At 41.2% G+C, this 19,717-nt stretch overlaps 1 protein-coding gene across 2 annotated transcripts in view; it reads right to left on the bottom strand.

The window, feature by feature from the left end:
• LOC141780155 (protein kinase C beta type-like) overlaps positions 1 to 19,717 on the bottom strand; it is a 128,187-nt gene that overhangs the window by 46,468 nt on the left and 62,002 nt on the right. For both annotated transcript variants that reach the window (XM_074655256.1, XM_074655255.1), the window contains exons 7-10: positions 11,826 to 11,982; positions 11,057 to 11,191; positions 7,608 to 7,704; positions 443 to 586 (exon numbers count right to left, since the gene is read on the bottom strand). In XM_074655256.1, the coding sequence (XP_074511357.1) occupies positions 443 to 586; positions 7,608 to 7,704; positions 11,057 to 11,191; positions 11,826 to 11,982 (533 nt within the window). The remainder of the gene's footprint in view (positions 1 to 442; positions 587 to 7,607; positions 7,705 to 11,056; positions 11,192 to 11,825; positions 11,983 to 19,717) is intronic.

The following is a 19,717-nucleotide window of genomic DNA, read 5'->3' as shown; positions in this document are numbered from 1 at the left end:
TACAACCTCTGAAAGATCGACTGCTTTTATGCGTTAAAGAAATTAGTGGCGTTAAAACAAATTTGAGTTAACACCTTATTATAGTGTTAACTTTGACAGCCCTAATTGTAGTATTTACCATTTTCCTGTAATTCCCATCTTGTGGCCACAGTGGCTGTTGTTCAGCTAAAGCTATATACTGTAGACTTCCTTCAACATTAACAATATAGGAACCCCCTCGAGTGTCCCCATTGTGTTTACTTTGTGCAAAATTAGGAATTCTCACAAAAATATTTTGGTGTCACCCAATAATGCTTCCTCTTTTGTCTGCTGCTGAGTGGATCTACTGTATATTTTAATCTTCCACGTATGTGAACAATACTTCTAGCATCACAGTCCTGTGCAGATAAACACCTGTGGCACATACACAGACGGAGACACACATCAACACTGTGGGCCTCACCTTGCCGAAGCTGCCCTTGCCCAGCACCATCAGGAAGTTGAAGTCAGCCAACTTCATGCGATCTTGGTTGCCGTTGGAGTCGAAACGGGACGCGGCATTGGCCGCCTTGCCTTCTTGGTTCTTGCCTGGTCCAATCTTAGCTCTCTAGATGAGAGGAAGAGAGAATAGGAGATGACATTAGACGCAACCTCCGACATTCAAAGAGATGACAGGCTGTAAGTGGACTAATAGAGGGTTGAGTTGGCACATAAATATATTTAAAGGTACTAACATCTAAAAAAAAGTTATGATGGGGCAGCTGGTGATAGTGCCTTTCAACAGTATTAAGTAAGAGACTTACTTATTCACTTTCCCAAACCACATTTGTCCCTCCTGGGATTGGAACCAGCAACTGAGGTGCTATTTGTAGCATTTTAATGTCAATTAAAACAAATCATTTCAATAATCTGAAACACTATATAGTATCATAAACAACAGATTGGTAGGCATGACCATGACTCTGCACTTTACTTCATGTGACACTGGATTGGGTATAAACAGGGGCGGTGGCTGTTGTTTCAGTATTAAACAGCTCAAGCTCTCAGCGGTTTGCATAATGGCAGATGTGAGGAAGAGGCCTTGAAGGAGAAATCAGTTAAACATTAATTTCTTTAGCGTGCCAAGCATCGGGGGCCAAGAATAACATCCTTTTTGGGAGTCATTAACATTTATGTGAAATGTTGTCATCATTTGAGAAGCTCCCATTAGTAATGCTCCTAATTATCTGGACCCAAGTCTTATTGCGTATGTGCAAATATGCCAATCATATCAAAAGATGTTTGACAGCTGCTTAAAAATGCCACATTTAATATGGTGGGAGAATTTTCCCACTGGAGCAAGGTCATCCAAGATCACTGCCAACTATAGGGCTGTCCTCGACCAAAGAAATTCTTAGTCCACTAATCGATTAGTTGTTTTAACCAACAGATCTGTAAAACTGAGTTTCTCCACAAAGAATCAGACAAAAGCACCACTTTAAATCTTGTGTTTACCAGAGATGTGCTCATACGTTTCTTAGAAATTAGTCATTCAGCATGAAAAACCATACATGCTCAACATAACAGTGTGTGTGATAACAGTTAGATTTAAGAATCTGAGCACCATTTGGTCTAGTAAAAATACATGCAGGCCTTAAAGGGATAGTTTGGGTGTTTTGAAGTGGGGTTTGTATGAGGTGCTTATCCATAGTCAGTGTTTTACCTACAGTAGATGACGGTCGGCACGCCCCCACTTTGGAGAAGCAGACAGGAGTTACCGCATGGAAACAAAGCGATGTACTGCTGTGGACGGGGCCAACAGCACAACATATTTTAGCCTCCTAAAAGAAAGGCTCACCTAACAAAAGTTTAATTGTACGCTATATTTAGAATATTTTCACCGGTTTACCTTGCTGTGAGACAGCTATACAGTTTCCGACAGGGAACTGAAGCCGTTACCTGTGTTCTCGCCAAAGCAACCAGACTCCACTGAAAAATACAGTATTTCTTTCCCTGTGTTCTGCGAAGTAAAATTACAAGTTTATTCAGTTTAGTCTGGTGGCTTTGGCGAGAGCATAGGTGGCTACAACGGCTTCAGTTCCCTTCGGAAAGGGCTGTCTAACGGCAAGGTAAAGCGGTGAAAATATTCTAAATAGCGTACACTTATACCGATATTGATTTTTTTTAGGTGAGCCTTTCTTTTAGATGGCTAAAATACGCCGACGGCCCCGTTCACAGCAGCACATTGCTTTGGTTCCGTTTCTCCAAACTGGGGTGCATACTGACTGTCATCTACTGTAGGTAATACACAGACTATGGATAAGTACCTCGTACAACCCCACTTTCAAAACACCCAAACTATCTCTTGAAAACTTTTAAATTTCCCGTAAACGTTCAGAAACGCCTTTTCAAAATTTGGGGAATTTTAATATCACAGAGAAAACCTTTTTTGTTAGAGACAGGAGTGGAAGTGATAAATATGTTAAAAGGGGGAAAGTTTTTAGCCTTTTGCTTCATTCTATTTCATTTATTCTGTGCAGGCGCTTCACACTTTCCATAACAAATATGGCTTCCCTGTGAGTCTGCCACTCTATTCAATCATGCCTGTCACCACTTCCCTTGTTTCTGTCCTTCAACCACTCAGAAAGTTTTAGTACCATTTCTCTTTCTCTATAAATTATTTCTACTTCATCTTTATGAATGTGCCGTGTGTCTCTGACTCTCCATTTATTCATGTCTGTCACCACTTCCCCGTCTCTCTCCTCTACTCACACTGTTTCATTTCCAACTCTCTCTCTCTCAGTGCGTTTGTCTCTGCCTCGACCTTGTCACGCTCTCTCGTCCCGTCTCTGTCTTAAAAAACTATTATAATCTTATAATCTAATCTGATTATAATCTTATTCTCCACTTTGTTAAGCTTCAATTTAAAAACAGTTTTAACAAAATGCTTGCACACTCGGAGACGGAGGTGCAGGATGAGTACATCTTATCCTATCTTATCTCAAATTGCTGATCCGCACTGAGGCTCTCTGCACTTCTTCTGTCCTGTGCAGTAATTTCTCCGCTGCCTTGTCGAAGGAAATTGTCAGAGTGAAGCATCCAAGTACTCTGCTACCGCTCCCTGCACTGTTTGTTGTGTGTGTGTGATGCAACCCATACGGTTCCCGACTCATCAATGGATAAAAGGCTCTATCTGTCTCCATCTGCTCCGACACACACATACACCCCCACACAGAGGAGCAGTTGAGGTGTTTGTGAGCAGCAGAGCATGCTGAAGGCAACACTCTCAAAGCCTTCAGAGATTAATGCTGCTCTCTGTCTGTCTCTCTCTCTCTCTCTCTACAGCACATGTGACCAAATACAGTATGTTTGTGCACATTATAAATGGTGAAAAAAGGATGAAGGCAGCAGCAAAATCTGATACATTTTCTTGACACCCTAAAATAGTTTTAACACCAACTTGAGGTGCCTTTTTGCTTTTGTGGATAAGGAGTATTTATGCACTTAATTGGTGATGGAAATGCTTCTGTACAGTTCATCTTCATCATCTTGTTTCATCCCAGTTACCATACTGACATGTAAGAACTGTGACAGCTTGACTGATTTAAAAACTTTTTCTAGGGACCTTTAACCAATTTTATTTCTCTATAGAGGCGAAGTCACGCCCCTTCCGGTGGACCACCAGGGGACCTTATTTTGGAAAAAAATATGAAAAGTAGTCGACGGCGAGAGAAAAATATTTTTTCCATCCCGTTTGAATTGCGCCATGAATCACACACATGATGTTTCAATATAAAACATCATTTTGCAAGGCAAGAAAATTGCAGTTCGTTATAAAACTGTTGTCAAACTGTGAAAATACGCAATTAGAAAGACTACACACCCAAAAGTCGCATAAATGATGTTTCTCTCTCTCTGAAGCTACAATGCCAGTGTGTTTGGAATGTACGCTTCCCGGCTGATAAAATTGACCAGGAGTCGCTGGATAAAACACATCGGGTAAGATAACGTTTCATTTGTGCGTGGTCATAGCTAAGTTAGTTAGCTAGCTAGTGTTGGTGACGTATGTTGTGCGAGACGAGAGATGTAGTTCGCCGAGCGGTTTCACACAAAACTAAATGATACTACGACAAACTGCGACTTTCTCAACTTGCAAAATAATCTTTCAAATTGACAAACATTCTATGTGTAATTCATGCCACAGTTATCAAAAAATTATTTGTCTCTCGCCGTTGACGACTATACATATTTTTTTTCGGGAATAAGTTAGACCTAGATCTGGATAGAAGATTTTGCCCATATTGCCCAGCCCTGATTACAGTAGATGGAAAGTTGTTTTGTCTCTCTTGATGTCAGTAAATCTCTCACTACCTTTCCATCCGTGAGCACTTTACTTTGTATCTCAATACCACAATCCACCTTCATTTTCTCCCCATTTACCCCTCTCACTCTCCTTTGATCTAACTACCACCCTGTATATGGGTGTGTGAGAAAGAGAAAGGAGATAGAAAGAGGGAAAAACAAAAGTAAGAGAAAGACAGGAAAGGAATCAGAGAACACAAAAAGTAAAAATAAAGAAAAAGTGAGGTAGAGAATGACTGAGGGAGGAAGAGAGAAAAAAGGACAGAAAAAGAGCAAGAAACAGTGACAGAAAAAATGTTTTTGACTGTTTTTGTGTATACTTTGGAAAAATGTCTTATGATCAAAACGTCATGCCAATAAAGCTTCATAATAAAATTAATTGAGATAGAGAACTGCGACTCAGCTTTAAATGAGGATAACTTCGTCGTAAATCTATAGCTTTCTGCTCCTTAACTTCTTTGAATAACATGAGTTTGTCTGAGTCTGGGTGTGCATACGTCCAACATGCATTATTTATCACCGGGACTGTCTTGTATGTCTGTCTGTGTGATTCTGGATGGAGTGAATGGAGGCATGCAGGTCATGTTGCCAAAGTGAAATCTCTCTCCGTTTGTCTCTGTGTCCTTTCTCTCTCTCTGACAGCTTCACCCTAGAAGTTGCCTACATGCGTGTGTGTGTGTATGTATGTGTGTGTGTGATAGCTGGCCCCCCGAGAATGTGTCTCAGCAAACGTCTGAGGACCGTGACCTTGAGGAGATGGAGGGAAAGAGAAACAGATAAAGAGAGAGAAACACACAAGGGGGAGGGGGGCATTGAAGGTGACAGAGGACAAAACAGATAAGGGGAGGAGAGAAAGGGAAGCAAATTGAAGACAGTGGGGAGGAAGAGAGGAAAGAAATGGGGGATAGAAGGCTACAATACCCCCCCATGAAGTCAACATGAAGACTCTTAACCAAACACACTACTAACAATGAAAAGAATTTTATTTAACGACACTAAAACTGGAATATGTTCAGTAAAAATGAGTACACCTTAAGGCCCACACACCAAACTGACATCAAAGAATAAGCGGCAACGAAGGCAGACTGTTGCGTCGCCTCACGTCGCCTGTCTCTGGTCCAAAAAAGTTTGCACTTGAACACACCGCAACGACTACAGCCAACGGCCAACTAGCACGTACGTTCTGCGCCTGCATGTGAGGAAATAACTCTCCACACCAGCAGGCACGATAATCTGTATTCATCATTCAAAAAGGGGAAACCGGACGACCTAGGATGGCATATACAAACCGTTGTTTGTTGACCATTTTCACACCACTCTCACTCACCACTTAGCTTCATTCCAGATGGCCATGTTATTGTGAAAATATCTGTGTATTGAAATGATCAGATGAGATGAAGATGATTTTTTTGCTTGCTTTCCTCGCTCGTTTCTCTTCTCGTGCACCGATTTGCTTAAGCTGAACAGCCAATCAGGGTGATTTCTCTCGCTGACGGGGCTCCGCCGCCGATACAACACGATGAATTTAGCCAAAAAGCCTCTGACAAAGCCAGACTAGAGCCAACGGTGCGGGACACACACCGCAAAAACCAGGCCAACAGACGCTAACCGACAGCCCGAAATTGGCCGACGGTCAAACAAAACAGTAGGACAAAACAAAGAATTACAAAGAAACTCTAACAAAATCCTCATCCTCATAAAAGCAATGCCTTGCACCAGGAAAGATTGTGAAAAGGGAAATTACACCTGTTTTATGGGCCTAAATCCTCACTTGGGCCTCACATGGGCTCCATCCTCAGTCAGTTATCACGAGAGAAAAATCTTTAATCGAAACCTTAGAGGTAAAACACCTACACTGCAACAACAACTCACTGAAGAAGAAATAATTTAAGTCAGTCAAAGAACCTGATCAGCTTAACTGTCAGTAGATATGGGATTGATTGATAGCTGCTCAAAATAGATTCCAAAAACATGTTGTTACCGGAATAGTTTGACATTTTGGGAAATTGGCTTATTTTCCTTCTAGACAAGAGTTAGATGAGAAGATTGATACCACTCATTTATGTCTGTACGGTGAATATGAGGCTGCAACAAGCAGATGGTTAGCTTAGCTTAGCATAAAAGATGGGACAAAGAGGGAAACAGCTAGCCTGAGTCTGTCCAAAGGGAGCTCCACCTGCTAGCACCTTGTTTTTACACTGCGGTTTATGTACGGATTAAACAAACCAGATAGAACATGTTAATTAGTGAACTGTAGAGATTTTGTTACCTTCAGACAGGGGTGATTCTAGGATCAGACTTTTAGGGGGAGCTCAGTCCCTAATGAGAAGGTGACGTGAAGAGTCAGGCGTAGGTTTCGTCTCAACATTGGGGGAGACACATATTAAGCTGGGGGTCTGGGGGTCCTCCCTGCATTCTGGTGAATTTTTATGCACCAATTTCGGCCTTTTCTGCATCAAGTTATGGTGGAAATGTCTTTATATCTTGAGGTCAGAGGTCAAGGGACCCTTTTGAAAGGTTTTCCATCGCCATAATTTAGCCTAACTTTGGAGCGTTATTTAGCCTCCTTCCCGACAAGTTAACATGACGTTGATACCAATGGACTCCTGAGCTTTTCTAGTTTCATATGATGCCAACATCCAAACTCTAGCTTTAGGACTGAGCCCGCTACAGCCTCTTAAAGACAGTAACGTCGGACAGAGTCGCTGGCGATCCCGCGGATGTCAGAGGGTTTGATAGTTATTTTTATTAGGGGTGCTGAGATGAAATTTAGGTGTGCTTGAGCACCCCTAAAAGAGTCTAAAATCGGCAATGCTAGCTGTGCCCCCCCCCGTTTCCAGTCTTTTTGCTAAACTAACAGGTGAGAAGACAAAAGCTAATTTGCCCTCAAACAGCTCCACTTAACTCCGTGATCAACACATTTCAGCATGACTCCGGTGTTTTGTAGCTTAGTGTCAGCAAGACAGAAGGAGGAGAGGAAAAGAGAAAAAAAAAAAAGAGGAAAGGCACAGAGCGGGGTTATCCTCTCCACTGCCAAATGTGTTAATGAGTGGGCCTACTGGTCAGCCACACACACACACACGTCTGGACCTGCAGTGTGCCAGACCGGATGGCACTATAAGTGTCCCTGCCAACTGCTAACAGCTCTCCCAGAGAGGCTCTCACTCAGGCACACACAGATGCAAAGTGCACACACACACACATTCACAAGCATAACACACATTTTGCAAATGCTTTCCACTTAAAAACACAAACAGACTAAAAGGTGCAAATGCGCACACACACACCTCAAATTTCTGCCGTAGCTCTTCGTTGCCCTCCTCCCCCTCCGGAGCAACGGGAACGTTGAAGTACTCGCCCTCTTCCTGGGAGAGCAGCTTGAACCTGAAGAAAGAGAGAGACAGAGAGAGAGAGAGAGAGAGAATATTTCCAGTCAAATCAATTCCCAATTAGTTTATACAATTTAAGCGTTTAACGGCTTCCATTAGCCGAAGCGGCTTACTGTTAGTGCACCGATTTAAAGTCCTAAAGAATAATCAGCTGATCATTTAGTAATTCACTCTCCTTCATGGTGATCCAGCAACGCCTGACAGAGATGGGCCCAGAACACAGCTGAGAAGCTTATCATTTAACTAAATCAATAGAATATCATTTTTCACATTGGTCTCATTACAACTCGCGGCATCACCACCGTATTCATAGCAAATAACATTGTGCTGGTTTTAACTATTCTTTCTTTTATTTGTTCAGGTGTTTATTGTTTGGAACCTGTTGGCTGTGAGCATTTTTTCCTTTGGCAACATTCCTGTTTTAGTCTTTTTTAGTTTATTGACCTGTTTGGTTGCTATATAGTCATCGCTGTATGTGTATGTTAAACAACTGCATTTTGAAATAGTTTTATGCGGCTGACAATCTACCAACCGGAGACGGAGCTGATTCAATCAGACATTTTGACTTTTGAGTGCTACTGTCTGTAAGTTTTGCCAAGTAGGTAGATGCACAAGACATGCTGGAACAAATGTAAATATTTAAGAATGATTTGTCCATGCTCCAAAGTGCTGTTTCTGAGTCTGCACCACCAGTTTTGGCCTTTGATATACTGTAATGTAGAGGGATGCATCTAGCGACTTCACATTAATATAATTGCACAACGCACAATTACATTGCTGCTTTATTACGAAAGAGTTTTCCTCTCTTTAGACCAGTGTTTCCCAAACCTTTTCTCTGGGGATCCACTTTTTAAAATGGCAAACTATCGCGACCCAGTTCACAAGAGACCTTATCCATAAATCGACAAGAGCAAATTTTGTATGTAAATGAACATTACTGACCATTTGTACTGCCATTTCTGCATCGCCTTATATCATCTTGAATGGGTAAACTAGCCTTTTTGAAAAGATCCGTTTGATAAATCCCAACTTTGTTTTATGCATGTTTTATTGAAAATATATACAGATGTTAAATACTTTATAAATGAGACCAAATAAATGCATTTAGGCGGAGTTAACAGGCTCTCGTGTTTTTTTCCTCTCATCAGTAAAACAAACAGAATGTACGCCAGCCTTTCATATTACATTCAATGTTATAAGTAGGCTACTATTATCAGAACAATGTGAACATTCATGCTCCCTCATTTGACTCAAAGCTATACAGCAGATATAAATGTTAAATGGAATATGGAAGAAATTCAGCAAATATATTTGGCGACCCTAAACAAAATCTCTTGCGACCCGCCTGTGGGTCCCGACCCAGTCTTTGGGAATGACTGCTTTAGACAGCAATGAGATCAGATCTAAACTTCAAGAGGTTACAGCTGATATCCCTAACTCCTTTTACTCCTAACATTATCATTGTTATTAGTAAATATAATTTTCTGCAACATTTTTCAGTCTTAAGGCTCTACTTTCATGAACCCTGCGATGCGGCGCAACTCACTGTCAAGTGTGCCCTAAACGCTCAAATGCACTTTGGGTAATTTCGTGAACAGGCTCTCGGACACGGGGTATAGGTCAAGATGACATTCACTGCTGTTCAAAAGTTTGGAGTCCCCTGCCACAAAAGCTTGATTTGGTCTGGCTTAGATGACTACTCTATACTTTTTATAGTCTTTCATGCTTTTATGTTATAGAAAGTCCTCTTTACAAATACAATATTTTGTATATGAAGAGTTTGCAAAAATAGCAAGGTTCCTGTTTCAGTGTCAAGTGTACAATAATGGAGCTTGTAACAAGCTGGAATTACATGCAACAGACATGTTGCTTTAGCAAAGCTCTTCTTCAAACTTCAAAACAGAAGGTCAGTCTAGGGTTTGTACAATTGGAATATCAGCTGGACATACTACAAACAAATCACAGTTTGAACCTCTTCAATCCAACCACTGAGTGGACTGCAGAGGGCCAAAAGAAAAACAATGGGTTCCCAAAATATTTAGTGCCCAATTGCACAGCTGTGGTTCAATAATGATCACTTCTCCCATCATGCAACAGAGTGGCTACATCAACTAAATGGAAGTTTGAATCATGTAATTCTTCTTTGTTTGGGGCCAAAACTATTTCAAATGTAAATATTACATTTGGTGTCTGAAAATAAACTGTTTTACACTTTCATCTATAAAATAGCCATTACTGAAGGAAAGAAGAAAAACATACACAACAGGGGATTCCAAACTTTTGAACGGAACGGCAGTGTACACTATCAAACATTCTGGGTGTGTTAGAGGTTGAGACAATCACGGACAATCACTTTCACTACTTTTCATCTCCTTTAAAACACAGGGCTGTGGAGAGGAAACGTATTGTTGTTCAGGACGTGCAGAGTAACAAATATGAATACGGCTCAAATATGATATATATAACTAGCCATGTGATCCATTATTAATGCAAAAATATTGATTATAGCCACTTTAAAGATGACTGTGAATATTGGTTCGGACGCCTTTGCACAGTGGAAACATCTCGAGGAATGAACGGCAATGTCAACAGGTGGTGTTTTTTTTTAGCTAATGATTAAATCTGCTGCTGGCTGTTAAGATGAAGGATCATATTGTGTTTGGATAGTGATGAAGTTACTCAGTTTGTGCAACTTCACCTTATCTGACAACAATTAACTTCATATAAAATCACAACAGCAAAGTCAGATTATGTCACATACCTCCCCTATAGAGGGCAGTAACATAGACACATATAGAGGTTTATCTTCAGCTGTTGTGTTCATGTCACTCTCCCTCTGTTCCTGCAGCAGGTGTGAGGCTTTGGAGCGTCACATAGACGGAGTAGCGGAAAACACTTGCACGGGTTCTCTTTGCTCTGAATATCAGGCTTTTACTGGCATCTCTCCACCTCCACCATTCCACCTCAAACGCTGGCATCTCATTAAAAACCCTGACAGGGCAGCGTCAGCAAAATGAGAGGAAGATAGAGAGATACAGAGACTGAGCTAGAGAGAGAGAGAGAGAGAGAGAGAGAGAGAGAGAGAGAGAGAGAGAGGGTGGGTGGGTGCCGGGGAGATAAAGAAGCAGAGATAAAGAGACGGGGTAGAGATGCTTTGGCACCGAGTATCACCAGAATAAAAAGAAGAACTAAAGTATTTCTCCAACAGTGCAGTAATGAACAAGGTCACCTTCACTCTCCCTCCTCCTCTACCTGTGCTGTTTCTCTGCCTCACGTCTCTCTCCACCCCCTCCCGCATCCATCCATCCATCCATCCATCCATCCATCCATCCATTCTTTCATCTCACCATCCATCCACTCCTAGTTTCTGGAGCTCCGAGATGCCGAAGGACAGCGATCCCATGAAGTCGTTGCGGCTGGTGAGGTCCCAGTCCCAAATCTCCACCGACAGACGGCGGTCCTTATCGTACTCCTTCAGGTGGCTGGAAGAGAAACGGGGACAATCAACAGTTGGGTGATGACAGAGTGATACCTGTTGGTGTTTCTTTCATATTTTGACCCTTTCCCCTTAAGTTGTTACCTTTTAAAGCCACATGAGAGCAGTCTTTGATTTATCATTCCCATACCATAACTATTAGTGTCCTCTTCCTCTGGTGATCAGATTCACCTCATTTTCCAAATACAAGAAATACAGTAGGAGCTGTCTGTAAGTCTAGCCTGTGTGTTACATTACTGTAGCTCTATCATCACTTTTTTGATTTGTTAGAAAGGTGCAAAAAATGCCTTTCAAAGTGAACATCTGCACCCAGATGCGTGAAAATGCAAATCTCAGTCTCCCTCCGTGCAATCTGTGATGCAGCTGATTAAGAATGTAACTGCAGGAAACGACCCCAAAAGCAAGGTTTTATGAATATAAGGAGCCAGATGTTTTTTATCTGAGCGCCAGCGGTTACACATAATTGGAAAGACAAGCATAATGTGATGAGATGGAAGAGAAGAAACGTGGATATGGAGAGAGATTGAAGGACGGAGAAGAGAGGAGAGGGAGAGACAGACAGAAAGATAAATAAAATAAGTCACCCAGTGACCACCCGACATGGTGTCATAAAGCCTTACAATTTAAAGGTCTCATTCCAGGTGGGGTTGAGGCAGCACTTTATGGTCTTGGTCTTCTGTTTACTCTCGCTGCGGGGATCTGGGATCAGCTTAAGCTTCACGTAGGGGTCTGACAGACCGTTGGGGTCCATAGGAACCAGATTCCTGCCCTCTTTGACTGGGGGGAGAGAGATGGAGAAAACAGGAAAGAAAGAGGGAGGGAGATGGGAAAAGAGAGGAAATTGGAATAAAGAAAAAAAAAAAAGAGATGTCAGTCCATTTGATTTCACTTATGCATCAGTTACAAATTGGAAACAGTTTGCCCATTTTTGGATTAGCTGGAGACGTCACTGCTAAAGATGGCGACGGCTGGAGTCGCCGGGAGCCACCCACTTTGAGCTTAATTTTTGCTCCTCAGAAACCTATGGGTGACGTCACAGAGATCACGACCATATTTTATACAGTCTATTAAAAATGTCCATTAGGAAAAAATAAAAGACACAATATTAAATCTTTACATTTTACCGGTAAACTGAGACGAACAGAAACACAAGACAGAGGAGCAGAGAGAATCATTAATTGATTTACCTTAAAATAGTATAGTATTGTTGCATACAAAAGTAACCAAAATGTAATTAAAATGCAACCTTATTAAGCACTTAAGTAAAAGAACCATATATCAATATATCATTACACTTCTACTTTTATTTTCTTGAATCTTTAAGGCTTCATATCTACAGTGCTGTATTTCCAAACGTCCTACTCTGAACCTCGTGGACAACAATATTGGAGAAGCTAGTACGAACTCTCTTCTCCATTTGGTGAGACATTTTCCTGATAAGCTATAAGAGGAGTAAAATGATGATTAATCACCACACGCTTGTATATAAATATTAGAATTTTATTCAGAACCCGCCAGTGACATAATTATCATCATATCATATCATATCATCATAACTAATTTAACCCATATTTAGCAGGTTGAAAGGTGTTAATTTCAAGCCAAGTGTGTGAATTTGGAGAGTGCTTCCTGTTAAAACCAACTAATTAAATTAGGAATGGTAAACTTGAGGCAACGGAAAACACACACACCCGACCCCCTAGAGTTGTGTTGGGGGTTAAAGCCTTGAGGTTGCCAGATCTGTCTGTAATGACAATGTAGACACATGAAGGTTGCCAGTTCCAACACTAATCCTTTCTTTTGTGGCCCTCTGTTATTGGGCTGTAATTGTATTCCAGTGGCGTAACATCCCCTGCGATTGTGGAGTGTGTGTGTACAATTATTGTTGCTGGTCAAGTTGTGAGGTCACATCCAATTACCAGAAGCAGGGCTGGTGCTGCTGTGTCTTAGGCAGCTCGCTAGGGAAGCACTCAAGAACACACACACACACACACACAAGAACCTTTCCCACCCCCCCATATAAACAAACACACACATTGCACAAAGTACTTAGCTGATATAGCTCAATAATTGTGTTCTGTCGAAAAAGACGCCGTGACAAGCTACGGTAGGATGTGTGATGTTGCATGTAGACTGTAAATAGTCACATCATGTAAAAATAGATTGTGAAACATTTTAGTTTCCGATCTTTCTTCCTTGAATACTGAAACAAGAGGGCGACTGGACAACTCCTGAGCAGAGGCCTGTACTACGAAGCGAGTTCAACATACCCAGGGTATCTTCTCGTTGTCTGGTTCAACTAACCCCAACAGACGCGATCACCCTAAACTGTCCTATGACGGTGGTTATCAACTCGGTAAGTCAACCCAGGGGTTTCTCAGTCTGGCTATGAGCGCGTTCACATGAAGGGGCGGGGATTTGCAGCATATGACCAATCAAAACATGGACAAGTCTGCAGATAGACAGGCAGAGCGGCACATTTTACAAAGGAAGAGCGAGCTATAACATTAGACAAATACGAAGAAGTTAAACACATAATCCAGACTAAAAGTAACACAGTCGAAGCTGCTGAATGCAGGAAGGACAGCTGGCAAAAGAAAAAACTGCCGATGTGTGAATGCGTAAATTAACAGATTTATTAATTGAAAAGTCAGATATAGTCGTCTAGATGGGGCAGTGATATTATAAAAAGATTTCAGAATGTAATGGATGAATAGATTACACTTCATTATGCCCTTTGGCATTATTGTGCCGTGTATGACTATTTCAGCCTTCTTTCAGCGGGCGTACCCGTCTGCGGTGGTGTGAAACGGACTCAAGAGCAAGTAAAAAAAGAAATATAAAAACATAATTCAAAGCGGTAAGCGCCCACAGCATAAAGCCAGCTGTCCTTCATGCATTTGTCAGTTTAAACTGTGTTGTTTTTAGCCCTGGATTAGGACTTTGAGTTCTTCGTATTTGTGTAACATTATCATATGATCCGCGCATCAAGCTTTGATTGATCAGTAGGCGGTGCTTTCATAAGAGTTGATCTGTTATCTCGAAAATAACCTGCTGCGGAGCAGGTTAGGTGTTCAGCATAAGTTACTATGGCGATCTACCCTGGTAAGAAGTGAAGGTGATTGAAAACCCTGAAGGGTTAACCCTGCTTCGTAGTACAGGCCTCAGTGCCAGTGTTCATACTGTAGAGGAGACCAACTCACTGGTTCAAGTTGGGGCTTCTCAACTTCACACACCAGCTCAGGCCTCTCCCCGCCAGAGAGGTGACATTACTAATTTATGACCTTTTAAGAACACTGCCTAGTGCCCAAAGATCCATCTACAAATGCGGAAACAAGAAACCTAAAACTATGTCTCTTGATATCTCAATTTACCGGGTCAGTTACGCTAGTGCTGCTTTCCAGACAACTCGGAACTCAAAAACTTCCGACCTCCTACTAGAAAAAGTACAACGGTACGCCACTCAGTTCTCTTGTAAACTTGGGGCAAATCCATCTATCACAAAGAATCAGTTCTCTGTCTGACGTCATACAGCGATGGAAGCGCACATTGTAAATGGCAAACCATCAACTAAAAGGCAACATAAAGTACATTTGCCTGTATGTGATTAAAATAATACATACTATCATATAGTAAAACCTGTTATGCATGTACATTAATTTCAAAATATGTCGCCATGTTATTAGTAGCTGGTTAAGGTAAACCATCTCTGAAAATTATCTTCTCTGGAAAAAAGTTATTTGCGCAAATGTTAAAAATGCAAAAAATAAATGTGGAGGCTGCACTGCTGAGAGTTCAATTGTGTGTACACTATGCCAAAGCAATGTCAGTGTCACGTTCAGCCATGGTTTTGTTTACGTTTGTTTAGGTTTGTTCATTTTTGTAGTTTGGCTTAGCTGGTTTAGGGTTCACACTACTTTGACACAAAACGTATAAACATGCAGCCACATGGACTGACATAATTCTCATTCATTAGACCATTTTGAATACTTGGCTGCAGTCGAAAAGTCTCTTTTGCTCAGAAAGGTTCCTAACTGAGTGAAATGACCCGGAAGTATCTAAGCAGCAGCCATGATAAGAGCCGTTTGATTTCTCTAAATGTTAAGGAAAGGTGCTTCAATGCTTCCTTTATTATCTCCTTTAGCATAGGATACACATAGGATAGGATCCTTTACGAAAAGAAAGGAGATATTGCCGCCCCACAATTCCTTACGGCCGCAACTTTTAAAGCGACGCACCATTCTGTCGTTCACGCAAACAAACGATATGCTTATCTTGCATATTATTTTCATATAGTAATGGGATTCATGTTGATAAATATGAGTGGACGGTGGCAACCATTTGGTTTCACTTTATTTCTATCTATTTATTTTGAACAAGTAACAAATAAGTAAAAAAACAAAACAAGAATAAAAAATAAAATGAACATTAAACATATGGCAAACAAATAATCAACATAAATAAATATTACGTCCGAAAAGAAGAAGGAACAAATATAATGGTTCTACTCCTTCACCATAACTTCACTTCACACACTTTCACACTCCGCGGGGGAAGCAGCGCCTTTTGTAGTCCATCTTTGGGACATTGTAGTTCCACCACGGCAGAACCAAGTCACTAACATCCACCGCCGTCGCATCATAATTACGGAGCCTAGTGTGAGTGCAGTCGGATTCTCTTTTCCTAAGTCCTTCTGAATTTTCCTTCGCATCTTTCCTTGACATCATGACGTTTTCCATCGAGGTCAAGGAAAAGTGGTTAGGAAAAAACATTAAGACGTCATTTTTTGACTGCAGCCCGTGTCTCGAGGTCCTCACGGAGATCTGATCCAGGATCCGAATTGGGCTGTGTCCACATTTTTGTCCTCAGAGTCTAGTCGGGTAGTGCTAGGGCCTCAATATGTCTAATACTGAAGCAGACTCTGTATCAGCTCTGATCCTGCGCTGCTGCCAGTGTTAGTTCGTTCTCTCTCTATTTGGGTCTGTTTGGCTGACACCATTCTGAATCCAGTCTAATCATCCTACTTCGGTCTATTTCAGGTCTATTTCAAATCAAGTCTGTCTGTTTTGGGATCCCTTTTTAGACTTTGTTCTTTTTTTTGGTTGAAAATAATTTGTGATATTAGAGTTTTGGGTATGTTATGTTGCACTTTACTGCACTTTAATGTTTTAATGCATCTTCTCAGGTAGTCTGACGGACAAAAAAGCAAATAAAAAACAGTTTAAGGGTGAGACTGCAGGTGGACTTTATTTCACATGATGATGACAAAGAGGGGCTGCTTGAAATAGAGGAGAAGGGAGGTGACTAGGGCTGCAACTAATGATTATTTTCATTATCGATTAATGTGGAGATTATTTTTTATAAATCGATTCACTGTTTGGTCTATAAAATGTCAGTAAATAGTCAAACAAGTCCATCCCACTTTCTCAAAATCCAAGGTGATCTCTTTAAATTTCTTGTTTTGTCAGTCCAAAACCCAAAGATATTCAGTTTAATATTATATTAGCAGGAAATCTCCATATTTGAGAGGCTGAAAACAGAATTTTCTGCCATTTTTGAAAGAAAAATGACTTTAACTGTTAATCGAGTCATTCATAATTGTTCTGTCGATCGACTAATCGATTAGTCGACTAATTGTTGCAGCACTATAAGAGACTAAGTGTTATGAGCAGTAAAATGATGGGGGAACGGCTGCCATCATTAGAGGACAAATTATAAAAATGAAAACTGTTACATAATACTGAAGCAGATCTGTTTTTGTATCATCACCACAAATGAAGTGCACCTGAAAGTCTCCGCCTAACATGATGTTGAAACATGGGTCAAAAAGCTGTTCCTCAGCGACTACTGAAAAAAACAAACTGAACCCCTTTTTGCAATAAAAGTCAAAATGTTATTTTTTAAATTAACAATTGAGATGCAAAGCTCTCAGAGCTGCGGGGGAAACATGCGGCATCCTTTCAAAACCATGATTGAAGGGAGAGTTTCCCAGCGAGCTCGCAACGTGAGAAAAACCTCAAGACGTCAAGAGAAATGAGGTTTGCATGCTGTTATAAGCGCTACGCTGCGCTAAGCTCCGAGAGGTTAACCACAGCACAGACCCAACGGCCAGCATTAAACCTTCAGCGGAGCAGGTCAATAAATATTAGATGATGCCTGTTAAAGTGACCATCAAATGCTGGTTGAGGTGAGCTATAAAGACGGTAGCATGCCAAACGGTCTCCTAGGACACTTACGGGAAATAGAGGAGGGTGGGTATATGTTTTTGTGTTTGTGAGTGAGTGAATGGATCTGCTTGTGCATGCACAGGTGTGTAATGTGCATGCGACTGTGTATGCATTCTTGCTTTCATACAGCATGTGCTAATTGCAAAGAGCATGTATGGGTCTGAGTATGGCTGTGTGTGTGTGAGAGAGAGATAACGCGTGCATTTGAGTCTACAGGGAGGGCGAGTGGAGATGAGAGTGCAGTAACAGCAGAATACTGTATATGTGCACAGCAGCGTGGGCGTTGGCAGTGCACCTTTTCCCATGTGAAACAGCCTCGTCAGAGTCTTAGTAGGTGTCTTATGTTCTGTCCAACTGCTTTTAAACGTGCTGCAAAATTAGTGAAGCCTTTCCAGATAATGTATCATGTATATGTTCAGTTTGGCTTTTGAGAAAGAGTCTATAGGGCTACGGTCGAATACTCTTTTTTCTTGCTCAGAAAGGCTTCTAACTGAGTGAAATGACCCGGAGGTATTAAGTGGCAGCCGTGATATGTTCGAATTTTCTGAATGCTAAAGAAAGGTGCTTCAGTGCTTCCTTTCTTATCTCCTTTAGCATAAAGGGTACACTGGACCATCCTTTATGAAATGAAAGGAGATAATGCCGTCCCAAAATGCCTTGCGGCAGCATCATTTAAGACGATGCACCATTCGGGCCATCAATAACATCCACCGTCGCTGTTTAATTGTACATTATGAATGAATTGAAAACATCCTTGTTAGGAGGTGTGATTCTATTTTGGACAGGAATCCTTAATTGAATTGCAGAGCATCATGTTTGTCACTGCATGGGTTATAATTTGCAAATATATATATACACACTTACGCCGATCAGCCATAACATTAGGACAGCATGGGCACCCTGACCGGTCTGCAGCTACGCAGTCCCATACGCAACAAACCTCGATGCACTGTGTGTGTTCCGACACATTTCTAGCATTAGCATTAACTTTTTCAGCAATTTGAGCTCCAGTAGCTCTTCTATTGGATCGGACAACACGGGCCAGCCTTCGCTCCCCACATGCATCAATGAGCCTTTGGGTCTGACCCTGTCGCCGGTTCACCAGTTTTCCTTCCTTGGACCACTTTTGGTAGGAGTTTGTCCTGACCATTGCAGACCGGGAACATCCCACAAGAGCTGCAGTTTTGGAGATGCTCTGACCCAGTCCTCTCCTCTAGCCAGCCCTATTTGTCCCTTGTCAAAGTTGCTCACATCCTTATGCAGTCCCATTTTTTCTGCTTCCAACACAAAGCTCAAAGTTCAAAATGTTCTCTTGCTGCCTAATATATACCATCCACTGCCAGGTGCCATGGTAACCAGATAATCAGTGTTATTCACTTCACTTGTCAGTGGTCTTAATGTTATGGCTGATCGGTGTATTTTGCACACTATATGCACATTTATATTATTATTTTATTACACTGGATTATGTATTTTATTTTACAATATTGTTACCTTTTGATTTACTGTTCATTTCCATTGCTATTATGCTGCTATGTCAAGGAGCCAAAACACAAGAATTTTAATCTCTTATACCTGTATATTGAGATGTAACAATAAAGGAATCTTGTATCTCTTATAATCAAATAATAATAATTAAAAAACAAATCTGCCATTGCATAGTGCAATTGGAGTCTTTACCTAATCCTTATGAATTCTCCTTCACATCTTTCCATGACTCGATGACGTTTTGCATCGAGGTCAAGGAAAAGTAGTTAGGAAAAGGACACAGGACGTAATATTTCAGACTATTCGACAGCAGCCCCGATCTCCCCGTGTGAGATAAACATCTGTTTCAACTAAAGCAAACAACTCCAAAATGAGTTTAATGGCTCTAAATAGACAGCTGTTGACTTGATGTTAATTTTAGCGACTATATTCCTACAAGTGTTGCTAACTGGGGCCGACACCAGAGAGATTCATTTAGGTCCATCAGGACTGCCACTTCAGGGACTGGGAGTGTATTTGTTTTTGACTCCGTTTAGTTGTCAACGTGACTAACCGAAGTCTGAAATAGATCGACTTTCCCCTCTGTGGTTCACACCTGAGAAAATAAACTGTTGATTGATGATCACAACCCCGGCCAAGTGTGATCCCAATCCAATGAAGAGACAATCTGCATTCGGTTAACACACCAACTCATCTAAGGCACTGATACGTGACAGGTGCAACATCTGTTGTTCATTTCCACAACATGATTCAGTCTTTAAAGAGGATTTTCAGGTTGTATTTTAGGTTTCTACTAG

This window comes from Sebastes fasciatus, chromosome 13 (genome assembly GCF_043250625.1).
Source record: "Sebastes fasciatus isolate fSebFas1 chromosome 13, fSebFas1.pri, whole genome shotgun sequence".
Lineage (NCBI taxonomy): Eukaryota > Metazoa > Chordata > Actinopteri > Perciformes > Sebastidae > Sebastes > Sebastes fasciatus.
The sequence above is the reverse complement of the archived record's forward strand: the minus strand, read 5'-3'. Positions and strand labels throughout refer to the sequence as shown.